The following is a 22405-nucleotide window of genomic DNA, read 5'->3' as shown; positions in this document are numbered from 1 at the left end:
CGGTGCACAAGGAGAGGCTGCAGCAGGCTGGAGCTGCTGGCCTGGTCACAGCGGCTGAGGGGGCTCTGCTCTGTCACCCGGGTGGCACCAAGCGAGACTGTCACTCTGGGTGATGATCCGAGCAGCTGCTGGTGGCTGCTCTGCATGTTGGGCTGGGCCCTCTCTGGTTTTTCTTGTGATGACGATGCTGTTAGTGCTGTGAGGAGAGGAGAAGCTCTGCCTGGGTCCCTGGATGGGGCCTGATCCCCGTGGAGTGGGAGCTGTTCCCTGAGAAGGGACAGAGGGACTCTGCTGTGGGGACCTGCTGGGTGCTGGTGCCACCAGCAGCTCTGACCTGCTGGGATCTCCACACCAGGGAGGTGCTCTCAGCTTGGGTCTGAGTCTGATGGAGCACTCAGCATGATATGAAATGTTCTTTTTCCCTCCGACATGTGAGAAAACTCAGGCACGACGATGTGAATGCTTTCTCTTGTTTGTTCTGACAGTTTTCTTTGGTTAACCTCAATTACCCAGCGTGTGATTTGTTTCTGGTTTTGGAGTCGCTGTGGCACTTTATTGGTCACAAATATGAGATGTCAGCGTTGTGTCTCCCCCAGAGGCCCCGTCCCAGCTGCTGTGAGAGCAAAGCCCCTCATGCCCTGTCACTGTGGGGCCACTGCTGTCACCTGTGCATTCCCTGCTGCCCACACTGCTCTGGTTCATGGGACCAGGGCTCCTGGGGCACGGGGGACAGTGCAGTGACACTTCAGGAGGAGCTGGATGGTGCTCCAGGGCTCCTGGGGCACGGGGGACAGTGCAGTAGAGTTTCATTTCCACAACAAACTGGTTAGAGCAAGGCTCTGCCCCCAGAAATTCCATCCTTTTATTTGGTGCCTGTGGATGGATGTGGGTCAGTGGTGGCTTTGGCAGTGCTGGGGGAAGCTTGGACTTGATGTCTTGGGGGGCTTTACCAACCTAAGCAAATTCTGTGAGTTCTTTTCCTCTGCTGCTGCTCTCACCCACCCCTGGTGCCATTCTGTGACTGTATTCCTGCTGCCAGCCCATGATGGTACTCCTGGTGCCATTCAATTATTGTGCTCCTGGTGCCATTCCATGACTATTCCTGGTGCCATCCCAGGGCTCCCCTCCTGGTGCAGGGAGCTGTTGGCACCTGGATGCTCATGGCACACAGAGGCTGCTCAGTCACCCAGGCAGGGACACAAAATGCCCAGCTGTAAATGACTCTGTGAATTTCAGGTTTCTGGGCTGGGCAGCTTCCAGCCCTGCACAAACACGGAGCTCCTGGCACACGTGGTGCCTCTAATGGCTCACAGGGGGTGCATTACACTGCCCCATACACCAGCAGCTGCATTTTCTACTCAGTTTGTGTCTGTCCTCCCTAATTTCCCTTGGAAGAAGGGTGGCCTGAGAATCTGCCTGAATCCCAAATGTCTGGGGGAGGCAGAAAAGGAGAGGAGCCATTGGAGCTGCTGGTTGGTGCTGAAGGAATGCTCCACCAAACCAAGTTAAAATAGATAAGATGTAATCCAATTTCGTTTCACAAGTAAATCCTATTAGCATTTTCTATTACATTTTGCAAAGCAAATACTGATTTATAGATTATAATATTGAACCCTGCTTTGAATGAACCAGTGTGTGGATTTAATGTGTCATCTGAAAGCTGGTCTGAAACTCTCCAGGTGCTGCTGTCACTGTGCTCGTTCTCTCCTGCTCTATTACTGTCATGCTTGAAAAAATATCAAAGGCAGCTGCTAAATCCTAGAATTTCCACTAGAGCTGAGGCCACAGCGAGGGGATGAGGAATGGGATGTGTGCCTCAGGAAACTGGCATTTATTTGCATTTATTTCAAAGTGTCAGCTGTCTAAATAAATAGAAAATGTGGGTTTACAGCGGAGGGGCATTGCAGAATTCCCTTTTGTTAGGATAATCCATGTTAAGGGTCAGTTTGCCTGTAATTGTACCTTGGACAGCTCTGTTGCAGCCGGAGCTGTCAGACTTGACTGAATCAAGATCCAGCGGTGGCTTTGGGGAGGGAAAGGATGTTCCTGGGTGGTTTTGTCCAGTTTTCAGGGTACATTTTCCATTTCCCTGGGTGATTTTGGGGTTCTCAGCTCCGGCTGTGTGTCCCTGAGCCCTGCCCAGCAGAGCAGGTGGGAGCAGAGCAGAGCAGGGCTTGGCACAGCCCGTGCCCACCTGAAGGCACTCTGAGCCCAGACCCAGCTGCAGTTCTGGGCTGGCCCGCTCCATCCCTGGGATCCTGCTGGCCCAGCTGCTCTCCTCACTGTGCTGCAGGTGCTCTGCCACCCCTGTCACAGCATTTCCAGGGCTGTGCCTGGCACTCCCTGCCTGCCTGGGACTGCTTCACCCTGGCAAAGCTGTGCTGCCTGCCCAGGACTCACCTGCAGCCCTGCATTTGCTTAATGCAGCCTTTTAGGGAGTTTCTGAAGCTCATTGAGCTGATTTAGCTCAAATCAGTTTGGTTTATCCAGGTATTCACTGCGTTGTTCTTGCCTTGTCCTAACCTGGGGCACAAACCAAAGGGTTCGGTCACTGGGTTGGTGAAATCCTGTGTTTGGAATGATTATGGAAATGCTCTCAGGAAAAGTTTGTGGGGGTGTTCTGTGCAGGGCTCAGGGCTGACCATGATCCCATGGATCCCTCAGCTCAGCAGATTCTGCAATTTACCCCTTCCCTTTTCATGCACATGCTTTGTGTCCAGCAAATCACCTCAGTTTGGGTTTTGGGAGCTTCATTCCCAACCTCATCGGGTTTTCCTGTGCCTCTGGAGCCTGGGGCTGTGTGCTGGGAGCCGGTTCCTCATTCCCTGGCATGTCCCAGCCCTTCCAGGAGCTCTCAGCCAGCCCGGTGGGGTTCGGGGGTCTGTTACAGAGGCAGGTCCTGAGCCCTTCCCGTGGGATGCTTGGATCGATCAGGGATTGCTCTGGGATGCTTTGATTGATCAGGAATTTCTCTGGGATGCTTTGATTGATCAGGAATTTCTCTGGGATGCTTTGATCAGGAATTTCTCTGGGATGCTTGGATAAGGCATTTCTGGCAGTGGGGTTTTGCTGGTGCAGGGATGTGTGAGTTCTCATTAGGAATTTTAAGTGGGGTGTTTGTTTTCGCTTGGCCAGGCCGGGCTGTGCTGAACAGCTCCCCTCATTAGCATTTCTCCCCTCATTAGCATTTCTCCCCTCATTAGCATTTCTCCCCTCATTAGCATTTCTTCGAAGGCTCCTCGCTGTTGCTATGGTGCTTTGCATAACATTATGGATAATGCTGCGATTTTACTTTGAAATCAGGCATCCCGTATGAGCCACGCCGGCCTAATTAAATCTGTAACCTTAAATCTCCTGGGGAAAAGCCCTGCAGGACCTGGGGCTTGCTGGGCTGCCAGTCCCTTGGACATGGCACTGAGACTTTGCCCAGGAGGTGTGCCCCATTCCTGACCCGGGACCAGCATTTCCTGGGCAGGGTCTTGAGTTTGGATCCAAGAAGGAAAATTGCCTCGGTTAAATTATTAAGTGTGAAGGCAAAGCCCACATATTTTCTGGAGGTCTCAGTCCTCCTCTGCTTTGGCACCAAGTATAAAATTGCTCTGAGCAATTTAATTTTAATTCCCGCTTTATTAAAAGAGAGGGGAGGAGGAGGAGGCTTCTCTTGAAGCAGAAATCAAGAACTCTGATTATTTCTGGTTTTAATGGCTCCTGATTTGCTGCTCCATGTTTACATCGCCGATTTTGGGGTTTGGGGTTTGGGGTTAAGGTCAGTCCTGGCTTCAGGAGCCAAGCCTCACTGCCAGGGGTTTTGCTGCTTCCCCAGGGCCCAGCAGCATTCCAGAGGGGAATGAGTGGCACTGGGGGCACTGAGTGGCACTGGGGGCTCCTGGCACTCTGCTCGTGGCTGGTGCTCTCCATGGGGCAGAGCAGGGGCTCAGTGCCCGGTGGGGTTTGCCCTGCTCTGGGGTGTGTGGGTGCTGCTGGGCACATGCCCAGGCACCAGCCCTGCCCCTGCCCGTGCCAGCTGTGCCAGGGCGCGGCCCCAGCCTGCCCTGGGCGCACACAGGCTCTGGGGTGCTGTGGGAAGGCAGCTGAGAGGGCTGGCCCCTGTGTTTGGGGTTCTGTCCTGGGTGCTGCAGCCCTGGGCAGTGCAGTGCCCTCCCTGCTGCTTGTCCCGCCCAAAAACATCTGCAGGAGAGCACAGCTGGAGCTGGGCTGCTGCTCTGAGTGGGGACAGGGGTGGCTCCTGCATGGGACAGTGCCAACCCGGCGACACATTGCTGGGGACAGTGGCACTGTGCAGTGCCAACCCGGCGACACATTGCTGGGGACAGTGGCACTGTGCAGTGCCAACCCGGTGACACATTGCTGGGGACAGTGGCACTGTGCAGTGCCAACCCGGTGACACATTGCTGGGGACAGAGGATGGCTCCTGCATGGGACAGTGGCACCATAGCCAGGCTGGGAGGGCTGTGGCTGTGCAGGTTTTTCTGGAATGGCTGTGGCTGTGCAGGCTCTCCTGTGGCTGTGCAGGTGTTTTTGGGATGGCTGTGGCTGTGCAGGCTCTCCTGTGGCTGTGCAGGTGTTTTTGGGATGGCTGTGGCTGTGCAGGTGTTTTTGGGATGGCTGTGGCTGTGCAGGCTCTCCTGTGGCTGTGCAGGTGTTTTTGGGATGGCTGTGGCTGTGCAGGCTCTCCTGTGGCTGTGCAGGTGTTTTTGGGATGGCTGTGGCTGTGCAGGCTCTCCTGTGGCTGTGCAGGCTCTCCTGTGGCCGTGCAGGTGTTTTTGGGGTGGCTGTGGCTGTGCAGGTGTTTTGGGGATGGCTGTGGCTGTGCAGGCTCTCCTGTGGCCGTGCAGGCTCTCCTGGAAGGCTGTGTGTTCTCCTCTCAGCCCAGCAAAGCTCCTGGCTCACTCCTGCTCCACACCACCCTGATTGTGCAGATGGGACCCTGTGCAGCTGCTCCACCCTGAGAGCTCACACTGGAGGCCCTGCTGCAGTTAGAGAGTGTGGGGACACCTTTCCTGCAGCACATCCCACCCAGCTGGAGCAGGGAATCACCAGGGGCTGTGTCTGTGGGCACAGGCTGGGGGCACTGAGCTGCCCACTGGGCTGAGGGAGGGGAGGGGGCAGCACAGCCCCGGGGTAAATTCAGGCTGTGTGTGTTTAAATCAAGGCCAGCAGGGCTGGGTCTGGCTGCAGCCCCAGCCAAGGGCTGCCAGCAAAATATTTCAGGTGAAACCAGTGCAAATAACAGGCTTGGGTTGTTGGTTTTTTACATAAGATAAAGGTCTTTGGAGAATTCCTGCAATCCTATAAATTGGAGATTTTGTTAATGCACAATGTCATCAGTTGAAGTTTTTATTTTTTCTTTTTGCTTTTTGGGTTTTGTCTTGTTATTTTTGGTCACCATTAGGACTAAATTGTTATTTAGCTCATTTGCAAGCTGGCCTCATTGCTGAAAACCTATGTGAGCTGTGTGATGTGCTATCTCATAGCAACACAATGGAAAACAGCTCACACCAATTCGATGAGAGCTGCTCTGGCAATTAAAGTCACCTCAATTGCTTGGTGAGGAGCAATGCTGCTGCTTTGAAGAAAACATTTCCCTCAACTGGTGGGGAAGGAAGTGTCCTATAAAGCAGTGGTTGCCATTTAATGTCCTTCAGGTGCTTTTATTAACATTTCAGGAGTCAGATTAAAACAGTCATTCAGGTTTGGGACTGGAGTGCAGTTTGGCCCTTGAATTCCCATTGATTTCTTTGGGGGGATGGTTTGTGCAGGGGTTCTGCCAGCTCTGGATGGCTCCTGCAGGCCCCTGCGGATCCCTGCAGATCCCCTGCCCATCCCTGCTCGTGTGGCAGGGCTGCTGCTGCTGCTGCTGCTGTCCCTGCTGGGCAGGGGCACTGCGCTGGCACAGCTCCTCGCAGGGGTTTGGCAGAGCCCCAGGAGCTGCAGGGTCAGGGCTCACATCTCCTGAAACATAAGGAGATGGTTTGCACCTGCCTGAGAAACCTCTGCTGCTCTGCCAGGAGGTGTTGGTTGGGAGCCAGCGGTGCCAGGGTGGGACAGGTGTGCCAGGACAGCGAGGGCTGCTGTCCTCAGAGTGCCAGGACCTCTGATGCCTTGAGAGCATCACCATCTCAAAGTTACAGGCACAAAGTGGGGATTTATTAAATAAAGGCCTTCAAAGGACACACCTTGGGCAGTGCAAGGGCCAGGCCACGGCTACACCCAAGATCGACCCCAAGTCAGGAGTTTTCACACTTGTAAAAGTTTTATTCCATTTCCATGTTGGGGTTCACTGTCCAATCCCAGCTCCAGGTTCTGCAGTCCCACCCCCCCAGTTTGCTCTCCCCCATTCCCTGTTTGCACTTTTTGGGGCTGGAGCTGCAGTGTTGTCCTTGGTTCTGGGCTGGAAAAGGATTGTTCTGTGTGCCTGAGGAGAGGGAAAGGATTGTTGTGTGTGCCTGAGCTGTGAGGAGAGCTGCTGACATTTATATGGAGTTCAGAGTCACACAGCAATGCAGGGCAGAGTCTGGGAAATGTGGAACACCTCAAAGGCAGCTGGGGCAGGGTGGGCTGGGTATCAGGGAATGTTCCCCATGGAAAGGGGGGTCGGGCACTGGCAGAGGTTTGCAGTGCCCATCTCTGGAGGTGCCCTCAGAGCTCTGGGCTGGGGACAGGGCACAGCTGGGACTCGGTGACTTTGGAGATCATTCCCCACCTGATTCTGTGAGATGATGGAGCAGCCATGAGACACTGCCCCAAAATGGGTGGAAAATACTGTAATCAGTGTATTGCTGGTTTTTACAAAGACACCTTGTGAAGCTTTCAGGCCATGGCTGGTGAAAGTGTGGCACCAGCCCCTGGATCTGTGGGCAGGACAATGCACAGAAGGGTTTTTGGGAGGTTTTATCTGCTGCCCTGCTCTTGCTGTCACTTTAAAGCTAAAGGAAGGTTCCAGTGGGGCTCTGGACACCTCTGTACATCTGAGTCTGCTGGAGCCCCTCCTGGGGGCAGCAGGAATGAGCTCCTGTGACCGTGTTCACGGGGTTCTTGGGTTGGGGAAGAGATGAGGATCTGACTCCATGGTTCAGAAGGCTGAGTCATTATTTTATGATATATATTACATTAAAACTATACTAAAAGAATAGAAGAAAGGATTTCATCAGAAGGCTGGCTAAGAATAGAATAGCAAAGAATGATAACAAAGGTTTGTGGCTCAGACTCTCTGTCCGAGCCAGCTGACTGTGATTGGCCATTAATCAGAACAACCCCATGAGACCAATCCCAGATGCACCTGTTGCATCCCACAGCAGCAGATAACCATTGTTTGCATTTTGTTCCTGAGGCCTCCCAGCTTCTCAGGAGGAACAATCCCAAGGAAAGGATTTTCCATAAAAGCTGTCTGTGCCAGTGCTCCCCCCAGGGCTTTGGCCCCCTGAAGGCTCTGTGTGCAGCTCCCCCCATCCCAGAGGTGCTGGGGTCCCATTTGGGGGTCCCATCTGGGGGCTGTGGAGCCCCCAGGGCTGGGCAGGGGTTCCCTGGCAGCCAGCCCTGCCTGCAGCAGGTGGGATCGGTGCCTTTCCCCCTGCCAGACCCGGCCTCCAGGTGATCCCACTTTAACCACCAGTGAAAATACAGCCCTGGAAATTGAGCCTTTAATGGAAATGAGTCATCTCCAAAGAGCTGCTGCGTTGGAAGCAGCAATTTGGAGCAGAGCTGTGTTAGACTCCGGGCTAGAGCCAAAATTAATGGAGAGCTCTCCAGCTTCCAGGAGTGTTCCCCTGCCCAGATCACTCTTCAGCAAAAAACAATTACTTAAAATATTTCCTAATAGTCAACAGAGTGCAGAGCAATATTTCTGCCTGTGATTGCATTGTGCCTGGCTGCTGTGGGGCCAGGCTGAGGGCTCCTGTCCCTTGCAGAGCTTTGAGGTGATGGTCAGAGGGGTCTGAGAGCAGCTGCTGGGGCCACAAAAAGCCAGGTCTGAGCAGTGTCAGCCCAGTGCAACTTCCCATCCCTTGATATTTTATTTTTCATGGTTTTTTTTTTTCCCCAGTAATTGCAGTTTGAAATGGCTCTGCACTAGGAATGTGCTGTAAAGTCATTATTACGGCCTGATTTTTCCTGGGGTTCCAGTACCTGCTGTGGTGGCAAAGGTGTGGTGGAGGCAGCAGATGGGAGCCACAGGAGCTTTGAGAAGTCCCCTCTTGCTTTTATGGTTTAAAACAAAGCTGTGCTAAGAATAGCAAAGAATGATAACAAAGGTTTGTGTCTCGGCTCTCTGTCTGAGCCAGCTGACTGTGATTGGCCATTAATTAGAAACAACCCCATGAGACCAATCCCAGATGCACCTGTTGCATCCCACAGCAGCAGATAACCATTGTTTGCATTTTGTTCCTGAGGCCTTGCAGCTTCTCAGGAGGAACAATCCTTAGGAAAGGACTTTCCATAAAAGCTGTCTGTGACACCACAGACCCTACCTAGCATGAAATCCTTCCTGCTCTCAGAGAGCCCCTGAGGCTGTGGCCGTGTCCCTGTCACCTCCCTGTCCCTGTCACCTCCCTGCAGAGCTGGGGAGCGCAGCCCAGCCCTCCCTCTATGCAAACTGAACTCCTTTTAATACAGAGCGAGAGCTTCGAGACCTTTCATGGCTCCCTCTCATTCTTCATGAGCTACATATGTACATCAGCTCCAACACTCTGTCAGGGAACAGGGGTTTTCAATCAAAAAGACTGTCAGGAAAGCTGATTCACTAACAAGAAAGCTGTCAAGCTGTGACAGCTGCTGTCTTTGCAACCCCAAACAATCTGTTCAGTGCTAACTGTGACTTATGCTTGCATTTATTATCGGCAGTAATGAGTGCTGGCCTCGGCAGCAGCGCTGGCCTCACCTGGCTGCCTGGGATGCAATCTCAGCGAGCTGGATGGGAGCCCTGTGCTGCCCAAAGCTCTGCCTCTGCTCCTGAGCTCTACCCAAACCCAGTGCAGCCCTGTCCTTGCTTTAGTAGCTCAGCGTGGGTCTGGGGGTTCCACCACTGCTGGGAGATAACGAGGGTGGGATTCCTCATTTCCCCCTTTGTGCTCAGTAATGGATTTCCGTTTAAACACAACCTGTTTATCCACAGAAACCAGTGAAGAAATTTGGGCTGGTGCTTATTATCCCAGCACCTCAGAGACCCCAAAATTCCCAGCAAGGGAAGGGAAGATCCTGAGGGCTTAGGCAGGTGCTGCTGTCCAGGTGTCAGCACTCACCCTGTCAGCTTCTAAAATGAGAAAAGAGCGAGAGCACCTTGACATGTCCCTCAAGCAAAGTCTTCCAGCTCAGTCTCACCATCCCCTGCTCTGCTTTGCTGCAGCTCTGGCTGATTGCTGCCAGCCTGGCCATGGCAGAGCGGGGCTGGAGCTGGTTCCTCCTCCCTGCCATGCTGCATGCTCAGTGCTGCATCCCATCCCAGCAAATCCCCTCCTGCAGCTCTGCTGGGCCAAATTCCCTCTGTCCCCTGCACCTGGGGAGCTCCAGCTGTGCCCAGAGCTGCCTGGCCCTGCAGCAGGAGGTTTGCTGTGGGCAACCAGTGTGTGGGGCACCTCTGGGAGCCCCATGCTCACTGTGACCCCAGGTGTGATCCCAATAAATCCATCAGGGAGCTGCAGGGTGGGCACAGGTGTGTGCTGGTGGCTGTGCTGGGTTTGGGGGGCGCAGCCAGGCCCCAGCTGGGTGTTTGGGGCTGGGGGACCCCAGCTGGGTCCCTGTCCCATGAAGGTGCCCTGGGCTGGTTTGTGCCATGGCAGGGGCACTGTGCAGGGGGACCCCAGCAGTGTCCCTATGCCCAGGAAGGTGCCCCTGGGGTGGTTTGGCCGTGGGGCTGCAGCAGGGCTCTGCCTGCATTCCCGCCCTACCCTCAGGGACTTGGCTCCTTGCTTCCCAGCTTTCTTTGCTTGGAAAGCCACCAGCTTGCTGCAGTTCATCTTCTCCTCAGCTTTGCTGCCAAAAGATGCGCTCAGTAATTCCTGGAAGCCGTTGGAGGCCGTTGCTTGTACCTTCCCTGGAGGGAAGGAGGGAGGGCAGCAGCCGAGGCAGGGCCTGGTGCGGGTTCCCAGCCAGGCCCAGGGCCAGCTCTCCCTGCAGGCTGGCACAGCTCTGTGGCACTGTCCTGTCCCTGCTCCTCAGTGCCACTCTGATGTTTTCCACCCACATACCAATCACCTGTGGGCTATGAGCTTTGTGCCCAGCCCCTCAGAGAGGTTTCCTGTCCAAACCCAGAAATGGCTCAGCAGGCAGGGATTTGGGGGCTCCAGTGCAATCCATGAGCTGGACTGAGGGAGGAGATGTGACATCCCTGTGACATCCCTGTGACGTCCCAGATCCCACCAGGGAATGCCTGAGGCTGCTCTCTCCTGAGGGGATGGCACAATTGTTCAGTTAATCCATGAGGGGATGGCACCATTGTTCAATTAATCCACCTTGAAAGCGGTGGGAAAGGCAAAGCTGAAGGAAGGCACATTTAGATTTATTGGGGACATGGGAAGGGATTCCTGGCTGGGATGGCATTCCCAGAGCAGCTGTGGCTGCCCCTGGATCCCTGGCAGTGCCCAAGGCCAGACTGGACATTGGGAGATGTCCGTGCCATGGCAGGGGTGGGAATGGGATGGGATTTAAGCTCTCTCCCAACCCAAACCAGCCTGGTATTCAGCGAAAAGCTCAAAAGAGCCCCTGTGTTCTATCCAGAACTGAATTCTTACCCCATCTCCTGTGTTTTCTTGTACAATGTATGGAAATGTGTGTGTCAGGATGGCAGTGAGTCCAGATGCTGATAAGTGATGGAGAAAAGCTGGAATAAATCAGCCTGCAACTTGCTGAGCCCAGTGGTTGTTCCAGCCGTGTCTCTCCAATGTTTCTGCACGGCAGAGAAGGTTCTGACATGAGGAGCCATTATGGAACCACTCCATTAATCTGGGCAGAGGGAGGGCTGCTGCGCTGAATAAATTAGAAAAAATTAAATAATCCAGAGTGTTGAAAGCCCATCTTAATTATTTAAAGTACAAGTAATGCTGTCTGGCTTGTTACTGCGTTGGTAAAACACTCGGAGGGTGCGTATACAGAAAAGAATATATTTGAATATCGCTGATATCTGTTCTTCTGAGCACAAAACACATCTCAAAAAACCTGCTCTCTTACCTGGAATTTTTTATCTTAACACCCTGGAAAGCAATTTCACTAACAAAAGATGGCATTAGGATGCCAAATTAAAAGCTGATGAAAACAGGGAAAATAAAAGATCTTTTTTTTTTCTTGACATTTACAATTAATGCCACAGATATGTTGGTTTAATCAGACAATATGGGGGCTCAAAAGGTGAAATTGGAAGTTTCCAGCGCTGAATGCTCGTGTAAAAGTTAATAAATTCAGCTCGTAATCATTATGCACATGCTAGTTATAATAATTTACTGTCCATACCAAATCTTTATAAGCATTGTAATTAAATATAAAATGCACATTAGAATTATAATGAGTAATTAGGGCAACATAACTAATGTGCCTAAAAGTCCCGAAGCTCATTAAAATGTTAAAAGAGGAAACCTGCTGGGGCTGGAGCATTCCCTGTGCCCGGGAATGCCATGGGTCTGACTCTCCCTTTAGACACTTGGAAGAACAATGGAGATAGTTGGGATGGGACCATGTCCAGCAGGTCTTTGGGCTGGTTTTGATTGCATGGCCTGGGAATGCCATGGGTCTGACTCTTCCTTTAGACCTTTGGAAGCAGAATGGAGATAGTTGGGATGGGGACCATGTCCAACAGGGCTTTGGGCTGGTCTTGGAGACCAGCTCCAACAGGGCTTTGGGCTGGTTTTGATTGCATGGCCTGGAATGCCATGGGTCTGACTCTTCTTTTAGACCTTTGGAAGCAGAATGGAAATAGTTGGGATGGGACCAGGTCCAACAGGTCTTTGGGCTGGTTTGGAGCAGAACCTCAGGGGCTAAGTTTGGGTTTCCATGCAAAGGTGTTGGGGAGATGCAGAGTGAGAACCAGGGGCTGGTTGGGTTGGGAGAGACCCTAAATCCCATCTCATCCCACCCCAGTCATGGCAGGGACCCCGTCCATAGCCCAGGTCCCGTTCAGCCTGGCCTGGGCACTGCTCTGTGTGGGGTGACACCTGTGTGGGTCCCAGGTGTGACACCGAGCCCTTGGGGACACCTGGCACCAGCTCTGGGGCGTGCTGAGCCCAGCTCTTCTCCCTGCTGTCAGAGCCCAGAACACCTGTGGGTTTGATTATGACTCATGGAGCAAGTTACCAGCTTTGTATGAGGACCTGAAAGCCACAGAAGTTTAAGTAGTGTAATAATAAAATTATCACTGGGTGAAAAAGTAGATTTTGGGGTTTTTAGAATAAGAGTTTTGGGGACAAGATGGAGGGACTTGGGTGTGTCCAGCCTTTCTTCTCCTTCTTCTCTACCTCCATTTTCTGCAGTGATGTTGGCACTTTTGGATTGGTTTAGAGTAGAAGCTCACTGTCTAACATAGGTGATTGGAAAATTTGTAATTATAAATATGTCATACATAGTTTGTAGTATAAAGAGATAACACCACCCCGGGGGCAGTCAGTATGCCTGGAATTGTCCAGCTGGACGGACCTCAGCAGGGCAGGAGAAAAATTTTTATAGATAAGATACAATAAACAACTCTGAGAGCGAGAAATGAAGAGCTCCGACTCATTCTTTGACCGTGCGGGCGAAACAGAGACTGTTCTTGTGTCTCAGGGCTGCAATAAACTGCAGCCTTCGAGCCCCTGCCACCCTCCTGCCCAGCCCCTGCTGTGGGGTGCACAGATCTGTGTTTTGGGGACAGCAAATGTGAGCTGTGGCCAGCAGCAGTGCCTGCCTGCCGTGTCGCAGGGACAGACAGACGTGCAGGACATGGGGATGCTCTGCACGGCTCCAGCCCCCACCCCAAAAGCCTTTCCCAGCAAGGCACTTAGAGCCCGCGGGGAAATCGCTACCCAGCAGTTCCTGTAACTCATTTCCAAGGCAGGAATTGGGCTTGGTTTGAAGTGCCCTGCTCGGCAGGGATGAGCCACGGGAGGGGATTGAACAAGGAGCCACTGTGGGGACAGAAACCTCCGGATCTGAGTCACAGGAGCCGGCGCTGCCGACAGACGCGGATAATCGCATTTTCCCTCTGTCATTTTATTTAACCGTTATTTAGCGGACCCAGAAATGACAAATACATTTTAAATTATTAGTTTTACGCCAGTTAAGATCCCTGTTAGGTTTCATTGCGGTGTCTCTCTCGGCCGTTGATTTGTCTGGGTAACACTGCCCTGGGAGATGTGGGGGGCTGGCACCCCTTCCCTCCTCCTGCAGCCTCCCTCAGCCTTCCCTTCCAGCCTTCCTCCCTCCTGCTGCCCATCCCTGAGCCAGGGTGTGATTTCCTCGCTGGTGTTTATTGCTGTTTGTGCTGGGTGCCAGCAGGAATCAATCCCTCCTTCACACCTGCAATGGAGATGCTCCAGCTGTGGGGTGTGAGGGAGGGCTGGAGCTGGGGTCTCGCTGCTCCCACTCCTCCCTTCGGCCCCAGCTTCTCTTTAACCACATTTCTGCTCCCTGTGTTTGTCTCTGCCCGTTCCGGGCAGCCCTGGGCAGGTGAGCAGCAGGTCTGGGTGTGGGATCTCACCTGCAGCTGCTCAGGCTTGCAGGGCTGATGGATTTCTGGCTCCTTAATTAGAGCTCCAGGAGCACAGCTGCACCCCACAGTTTGTCTTTGGAGTAAAAGCCATAAAATAAGCTGACAGTGATAAATCCGGGAGACGGTGGCTCCAGCAATCTCCGCTTTGTGTTTCCATGCCTGTACTAACCAGGGATTTCCTGGAGCAGGGAACATTGATTTCCATTCTTGTTCCGAACAAACAGGAGCTGAAATCCTCCTCAAAGGGAGATCTGAGAAAATTTCCTCCTCAAAAGTTTTCCAGTAGTTTCCAAGCCAGCAGCAGAGTCTGGAATTTTTATTTGGAGCTGGGCTGCAGCTGGCATCCCCATCCCAGCTGCCCATGAAGCAGCAGAAAGCTGCAGGGCTTTATGCACCAGCTCATCCTGAAACACATTGTCAGGGATGTTCTGCCTTTGTGTAAAGAACAGCCAGCCAAGCAAGACAGAAATATCCCCAAAACAGCAAGGGGAAGGTGAGCAGGCCCGGGGGGAAGCAGAAGGTGGTGCCTCTGAGGAACTGGGCTTGGGACGTGACTCAGGCCTTCCTCATCTCTTATTGCTCCTCCAGGGGTCACATCTTTGACACAGCCTGGGGAAGGAGTGGGAATGTTTCACCCGTCCCTGTTGATTTTATGGAATGACAAAAACAATCTGTATTTCTTCTTATGCAGATTATGAAGGAGTCACGCAAATTGCTTATACATGTATTATCCCCTTCAATCGTTGATGTTCCCGGGTGAAAGCTAATGGATTTATGGATTGGTTTGCTGCAGTCATTGCATGAGGAGGCTGGAGGCAAGGGCTGAGAGGCTTGTGAGGGAGGATGGAGGAGGGAGCAGCAGCCCTGCTTTAGCCCCAGGTGAAACTCCCCCTCCCAGTCAGGTTAAAATCAGGGGTTGTGCTGAGGGCTGTGTTTGCTGTGCCTGGCCATGGCAGCTGTGTTCCCAGCAGATTCCCTTCCTGCAGAGTGGGACAGATCCTGCTGGGAGGGGACACTGGCTGTCACTGCCCTGAGGCTCACAGGAAACATCCCCACCTGTGTCAGTGACCTCCTCCCAAGGAATGGCTAACGCAGGGGGATTTGGGCACAGGAGCCTTTGCAGAGCTGGATGCGGGCACTGCCACGGTAAAGCACACAAAGGAAAATCCCTCAGAAGGGTCTGGGATGATCCACAGAGGATTTGGCAAAGCAGAAGGCAGTGCAAAGGACAGGGATGCAGAGATAAGGCTGCACAAGGGCTTAGCGGTGCTCAGTCGTTGAGTGTTTCAGATTTACAAAGCGATTTGGTGGGGTAACAAATCAGTTTACTGTAATTACAGCAAAGCTCAGCTACAGAGCTGGGATAGCTGCGCCGATCCATAATCGACTCACACTCAGGTAAAACCTGGTGTGCACCTGTTTCCAGGTGTGGAAATAGCCTCTCCAAGATTCCCTGTGCCTCAGTGAGACATTCCCATCCCATCCCTTGGGGTTTGCACCTGGAGGAGGTGGGGATGGGTCGGGGTCACTCAGCCCTGCTGCTCTGGGGCTGAAGGTGTTCCTGTGGCCACCACCAAGCTCCATCCAAGCCAGCACCTCCTGGGCTTCTTCCCAGCTTTTCTGAGAGCTCCTGGCTGGCCAGGCTCAGCTGGGGTGGTCCCAGGACCCCTCAGCCCTCAGTGGTTCAGCTCCTGGATCCGGGCTGGGGGAGCAGCACCACACAACGTGAGGGGAGCAGAGCGAGGCAGGCAGAGCTCCAGGGGCCCATAAACACCTTAGAGCAACATCTGGAGAGCTGCTCGGGAAAAAATAAACAGATTTTTATTTATAAGTGATGTGGTTTGGTTTTTACAGCGTTTTGATGATGCACATAAATTATTGTTTAAAACCAGAGGACGTAAAAAGTTCCAGGAGGAGGCAGTTGTTGCCTTTGATAATCTCTTTCCTGAGGAATTTGCTGTGTTTTATTTTCAGCTGGTGGTTCCTTCTGCAGGCAACTGGAAAACCTGACAATTGCTTTTCATCTTTATTTGTGTCTGTAGTTCTAAGCTCAAAAAGTTTATTCCTATTTACGGTGTTTACTATTTAAAAAGACAAAATGTACTTACTGAAACAACTCAACATGTGGCGGAATGATGGGAAAATCACTTTTCTCTGATATTTGTGGTTGGCTCATCACTTTGGAGGTTCACTCTGTTAGTTGGAGACCTCAGAGGTTTGGGGGTGTGTGCAGCCGATCCAGGAGATCAGGGACCTGTCAGTGACAGGGTCCCCCAGTTCTGGGGGCTCCTGTGCCTTTTGCAGTGCTCAGGGTTTAAACCCTGATGGCTAATTAAAGAATAATATGGCTTGTGTTTGGGGACTGACAAGCAGCATTTGCAGGACTGCATTGCTGTGTCTCCACGTCTCAGCTGGGTTCCCACACCATGCACACGGAGCAGGATGAGCAGAGTGGGATGTGCAGTGTGGGATGTGCAGTGTGTACCAGAGCAGGATGAGCAGTGTGGGATGTGCGGTGTGATGCAGGGTAAGATGTTCAGTGTGGGATGTGCAGTGTGGGATGTGCAGTGTGGGATGTGCAATGTGCACCAGAGCAGGATGAGCAGTGTGGGATGTGCAGTGTGGGATGTGCAGTGTGGGATGTGCAGCGTGCACCAGGCACACACAGCAGGATGAGCAGTGTGGGATGAGCAGTGTGGGATGTGCAGTGTGGGATGTGCAGTGTGGGATGTGCAGTGTGCACCAGGCACACACAGCAGGATGAGCAGTGTGGGATGTGCAGTGTGGGATGTGCAGTGTGGGATGTGCAGTGTGCACCAGGCACACACAGCAGGATGAGCAGTGTGGGATGAGCAGTGTGGGATGAGCAGTGTGGGATGAGCAGTGTGGGATGTGCAGTGTGCACCAGGCACACACAGCAGGATGAGCACTGTGGGATGTGCAGTGTGGGATGTGCAGCGTGTGCCAGGCACACACAGCAGGATGAGCAGTGTGGGAGGTGCAGCGTGCACCAGGCACACGCAGCAGGATGAGCAGTGTGGGATGTTCAGTGTGGGATGTGCAGTGTGGGATGTGCAGTGTGGGATGTGCAGTGTGCACCAGGCACACACAGCAGGATGAGCAGTGTGGGAGGTGCAGCGTGTGCCAGGCACACACAGCAGGATGAGCAATGTGGGATGTGCAGTGTGGGATGTGCAGTGTGGGATGTGCAGTGTGCACCAGGCACACACAGCAGGATGAGCAGTGTGGGATGTGCAGCGTGCACCAGGCACACGCAGCAGGATGAGCAGAGTGGGATCTTTTCCCTCTGCGGATGCACACAGTGCTGCCACGTGCCTCAGGCTGGAGCGAAGCCCCTGGAGGGGCCGAGAGGAGCAGCGGCGTTGGGTGACCTGCCTGTCCAGATGCCAATGTCCATCTCTTTCACAATTCTTATTTTGCAGTTGTCCCCACAATTCAGGAACTTAAATCCAGCGGTGTGATGCTTGGAGGGAACGGCCTGATCCGGTGCGAAGGTGCAGGAGTGCCTGCCCCGGACTTTGTGTGGTACAAAGGAGAGAGGAAGTAAGTAGCCCCTGCTCGCCCACCCCTCGTGTGCCAGGGCTGCTGCCAGGCTGGGGCTGCCCGGGGGCCCATTCCAGCACCTTCCCGGCCCCAGCAGCAGTGCTTGGAGCTCGTACCAGTGTGCCTGGTACACACTGCTTGGTGCTGGAGCTGCCCCGTGGCTCCTGTTGTGGCAGAGGGGAAATGGCACAGCCTGACATCCAAAGGAGCTGCAGGAGCTGCAGCCTTTGGAGGGTGACAGCCAGAAAAGCACTGGGAAAAGCTGCAAAGAGGATTTCTGTTTAATTTGCCGTCCTCACCTTTGAGAGCAAGGCTTTGAGGCAGGGTGAGCGGTGCCCTGGTTGTGCTCCCTGGGGTGAGCCCTGCAGGTCGCTGCAGCCAAGGGGTCAGGGGGGCTCTGAGCCCTAAAGCCTGGCCTGTGTTCTGGGTTTGTGGGGCCCTTCTGGGTCAGCAGCAGCACCTCTGCAGAGCCCCTGTGTTCCCAAGGCAGCTCATTAAACAGGAAGGTGTTTGCTTTCCAGCAGGACATTTTACAGGCTCCTGGGCCTTTGCAGGAGCTCGTTCCTCTTGGGCTCGCAGGCTGCAGAAGCAGGTGGATATTGTCCCTTGGAGCTGGGGAGCTTCAGGAATTTCCCAGCCTCCAAGCGCTGGGTTTGTCAGCTCGAACATCCCATTAAACCTGGAGCTGGCAGGAGAATATTAATGACCCTTTTTCACAGAAAGCCATCTGTCAGCTCCCTCCTCAGCTGCTCCCCTCCTGCAGCACGAGCTGCTGTCCTCCTCCCTCCGCTGAGCCATGGCATCCCACCGTGTCCTGCAGCTTCTCTGCAGCTGATCTTCCCTGTAAGGACAGGAGTGTTTCTGTGTGCTGGTGAGATCCATCTGCACCCCATTTCCGTGGCTGTGCTGCTGTGCCCATCCCAGGGCCATTGCAGCACAAACACCCTTTCTGTGGGAGCATTTCAGGGCAGGTGGGCACTCCAGGTTCAGTTAGCAGCTCCCAGCATGCTGATCACCTTTCTGTTTGTAGCTCTGCTCAAACTCCTCCCTGCTGAGCACATCCATGGCAGCAGCAGGAGAGGCCAAGCAGAGCATTTCAGGGCACCAGGCTGTGCATTTCAGGGCACCCAGGTGTGCATTTCAGGGCACCCACGTGTGCATTTCAGGGCACCCAGGTGTGCATTTCAGGACACCAGGCTGTGCATTTCAGGGCACCCAGGCCATGCATTTCAGGACACCCAGGCCGTGCATTTCAGGGCACCCAGGTGTGCATTTCAGGACACCCAGGTGTGCATTTCAGGGCACCCAGGCCGTGCATTTCAGGGCACCCAGGCCGTGCATTTCAGGACACCCAGGTGTGCATTTCAGGGCACCAGGCTGTGCATTTCAGGGCACCAGGCCGTGCATTTCAGGGCACCCAGGTGTGCATTTCAGGGCACCCCAGGCTGTGCCTCTGCTCCTGTGCTGGTGGAGTTTCACCTCTGCAGGAAATCTCTGTGCTGCTGGCTCCTGCTGCTCAAATCCTGGGTTCAGTCTAGTGCTCCATCCTTTCAGGAACTGGGCTCTGGGGATCCTTGGGGTCCCTTTCAGCTCAGGGCATCCTGTGAGCTCCTGCTGGGGATCTCTGAGCCCCATCCCTTGCAGGAAAGGGGAAAATACCCAGTGTCACTGTAGGACATGAAAGAACACAAGCACACACGGCTGCTCTCAAGGTGAAGGAAAAGGGAAGTTTAATTTCTGACTCCAACATTTATAGATTTCCAGAAGTGACAGCGGATTGGAGGGTGTCACCTCTCCAATGACACTGGACAAACCAACAGTCCATCAGATTTCTCCTGCTCCATAAAGGAATGCAAAACAATGAGTTATTTACAGAAAGCGTGTGAGAAAGTTCACAACAAAGAATATAAACATCAGAAGGCTTAGAAAATCTTAAAAAACCAGGGTGACAACCCAGAGGTGGTTCTTTGCTGGTTTTGGATCCAATGTCTCCCTCTGCCTCTGGATGATGGGCAGCCAGCTCAGGATGGACCTTGGCTAGCTCAGGGTGAGCCATGGCCAGCTCAGGCACTGCTTTCAGCTCTTGGAGAGCATCTCCATTACCCTGCAGATAATTTCCAGCTGTGCTCCACAGCTGAATTTGCTCCCTGGGAGTGCACACCCTGCTGGATTCTCGGCTAACACAATAGAGAGGATCCCATTTATGTCAGATGCTCTGGGGCTGGGACTCCTCTTTGTTAGAAATCGGGATGGATTGTTCAATAAATTAGCAGTGGGAGTTAGCCCTGCAATCATAAGTGTGTGTGCAGTGCCTGAAACAAGGCTTTTGGGGGTGGAAATTGCATTGTTGTTACTGAGATTAATGTGAATCCAAAAGCACCATTCCCAGGCTCCAGGGACCACCTCATCATAAAATACCCATTAAAGCTAAACACAGAGGCAGTAACAGACTGCACTGAGTTAAAGTTATTGCTCTTTGACGCAGGGAGGGCTGGTTCTGCTAATCACTGCCTTCCCAGGAGCTCTGTTCAGCAAATTCCCACAGGAGCTGGTGCACAGGGTGGGGAGAGCTGGAGAAAATTTGGGAGAGAAGTTAATAAATCATCTCAAAACTGTCCTAGAAACATCACATGGTTGGGTTGGAGGGGATCTTGAAGTTGATTCCATTCCAGCCCCCTTCCTCTGTGCCAGGGGGCTCCAGGGTGGATCCGGGGGCACTTCCAGGGATGGGTGTCAGGAATGTGTGTGGCTTTGGAGATTGCTGGGGATCCCCTGTGCAGAGCACCATGGCTTCACTGTGCCACCTCTGAACCCAGGCTGTGTGCTGGGCTTGCAGGAATTAGAGCTCAGACATTAAACAGCCACAGGGAAGAAGCCCAGAAGTCACCTAAATGAAATATTAAAGTATTCATTCCCTTTTCCCTCTCAAAGCAAACAAGGCTTACATGTGGAATGACAAAGCTCACTATCAGGGTTCCATCAATTACAGCACGGTGCAGGTGCTCTGGGATGGAGGCAGAGACAGGGCCTGGGGCTGGCACTGGGGGAGCTGGGGATGCCAGGGGCCCATCCCTGCCATGAGGAGGGGCTGGCACTGCCCTGGGTACACAGAGCAGGGGGAAGGGGCGTGCAGGGCGGCTGCACACACCCAGAGTGCTGCTGTGCACACCCAGAACATTATTGTACACCCCAGAGTGCTGTTGTACACTCCTGGGACACTGCTGTGCACACCCACAGTGCTGCTGTGCACACCCAGAACATTATTGTACACCCCAGAGTGCTGTTGTACACTCCCGGGACACTGTTGTGCACACCCAGAACATTATTGTACACCCCAGAGTGCTGCTGTGCACACCCAGAGTCTGTTGTACACCCCAGAGTGCTGCTGTGCACACCCAGAGTCTGTTGTACACACCCAGAGTGCTGCTGTGCACACCCAGAACGTTACTGTACACCCCAGAGTGCTGTTGTACACTCCTGGGACACTGTTGTGCACACCCAGAGTGCTGTTGTGCACACCCAGAGTGCTGCTGTGCACACCCAGAACATTATTGTACACCCCAGAGTGCTGTTGTGCACTCCCGGGACACTGTTGTGCACACCCAGAGTGCTGTTGTGCACCCCAGAACGTTACTGTACACCCCAGAGTGCTGCTGTGCACACCCAGAGTCTGTTGTGCACACCCAGAGTGCTGCTGTGCACACCCAGAGTCTGTTGTGCACACCCAGAGTGCTGCTGTGCACACCCAGAGTCTGTTGTGCACACCCAGAGTGCTGCTGTGCACACCCAGAGTCTGTTGTACACACCCAGAGTGCTGCTGTGCACACCCAGAGTCTGTTGTACACCCCAGAGTGCTGCTGTGCACACCCAGAGTCTGTTGTACACACCCAGAGTGCTGTTGTGCACCCCAGAACTCTGTTGTGCACACCCCAGGATGCTGTTGCACACCCCTCAGGATGCTGTTGCAGCCTGGCAGTCACTGGGTGAGGCCCAGCAATAAATGATTACATAATAAACGCTTATATAATAAGTGATTATACAATAAATGATAAATGTGAGCTCAGTGCTGAGCGTGGCCGAGCCTTGCACAGAGTAGCGAATTCCCCAGGAACAGTTCTTGCTCCTCCAGCTGCACGCAGACACCCTGGCCAGCCCCTGCTCTGGGAATGGTGTGCTCATCCATCTGCACTCCTGTCCAGCCCCACCTGCCCCAGGATCCCAGCCCTGGGCCCCCAGTGCCAGGCCTGTGCCAGCAGGGCTGCAGGGACACAGCAGGCAGGCACTGTCACTTGTTTGGAGGCAGATGCCACCTGGCACAGGGCATGGTGACAGCAAAGAGGCTCTGCTTGCAATCCCATTTCTCTGTGTTTTATGCCCATGGGGTGTGACACGTCGTCTCCCCAGCCCTGGGCTGGAGGAGCAGGGTCCTGCACAGCCACACAGCCTGCCCAGGGAGCAGAAATCCCCGTGTGAGCAGCACCTGCAGGGCCCCGATGGGACAGGGGCACCCCATGGCGATGGGCAGCGCTCACTCCACAGCCTGCACAAGTGCAATTCATGGCAGGTTTGCCAAGGTTTGCAGACAGAACGGTGGAAGATGGCAGCAATTCCCAGGATATGTGATTATATCCTTCAATATAGCCGACAAAAATTGCATTCTTAATCCAAAACTCTGCTCCTTATGGGAAATGGAAGGAATTATGAGTAATAACTGTGGCGAGTTTTTAATAACACGGTTCCCCTTCTCGTCTCCTTGTTTGATCAGACGTGGCTTGCCTAGGACAACATCATTAAATGGGTTCTCCTGCTTTGTCCTGGTGCCCAGCAGTGCTCCTGGCACGGCTTTGGGAGCACTATCCACACACCTGCATTTTCCCTGTGAATTTGGGGCGGGCAGCTCCAAGCTGGGTGAGAAGAGCCCCGATTTGGCTTTTTTCTGTGCTTCATTACCTGCTCCTGCCCAGGCTGCTGCCTCAGCAGTGCTGCTGGAGCATTTTGTCCCTAATTGCAAGGCTCATTGGCAGCTGTGGAGCCCCATAAACAAAACCACGGCCACAATCCTGGCTCCTAATCCTCCCCTGCCACCAGCCAGAGCTGTGACAGCACACAGCAACCTCCAGAGCCTGAAAAGACCCCCTTGAAATGACTCTCTTA

General features: G+C 53.5%; 1 protein-coding gene across 3 annotated transcripts in view; it reads left to right on the top strand.

Annotated features, from left to right (window-relative positions):
- NEGR1 (neuronal growth regulator 1) overlaps nt 1-22405 on the top strand; it is a 153111-nt gene that overhangs the window by 88976 nt on the left and 41730 nt on the right. For 2 of the 3 annotated variants that reach the window (XM_059478662.1, XM_059478664.1), the window contains exon 5: nt 17131-17251. The exons of the other annotated variant lie outside the window; for it this stretch is intronic. In XM_059478662.1, the coding sequence (XP_059334645.1) occupies nt 17131-17251 (121 nt within the window). The remainder of the gene's footprint in view (nt 1-17130; nt 17252-22405) is intronic. 3 annotated transcript variants of the gene reach the window in all.

This window comes from Ammospiza nelsoni, chromosome 9, assembly GCF_027579445.1.
Source record: "Ammospiza nelsoni isolate bAmmNel1 chromosome 9, bAmmNel1.pri, whole genome shotgun sequence".
NCBI classification, from domain to species: domain Eukaryota; kingdom Metazoa; phylum Chordata; class Aves; order Passeriformes; family Passerellidae; genus Ammospiza; species Ammospiza nelsoni.
The sequence above is the reverse complement of the archived record's forward strand: the minus strand, read 5'-3'. Positions and strand labels throughout refer to the sequence as shown.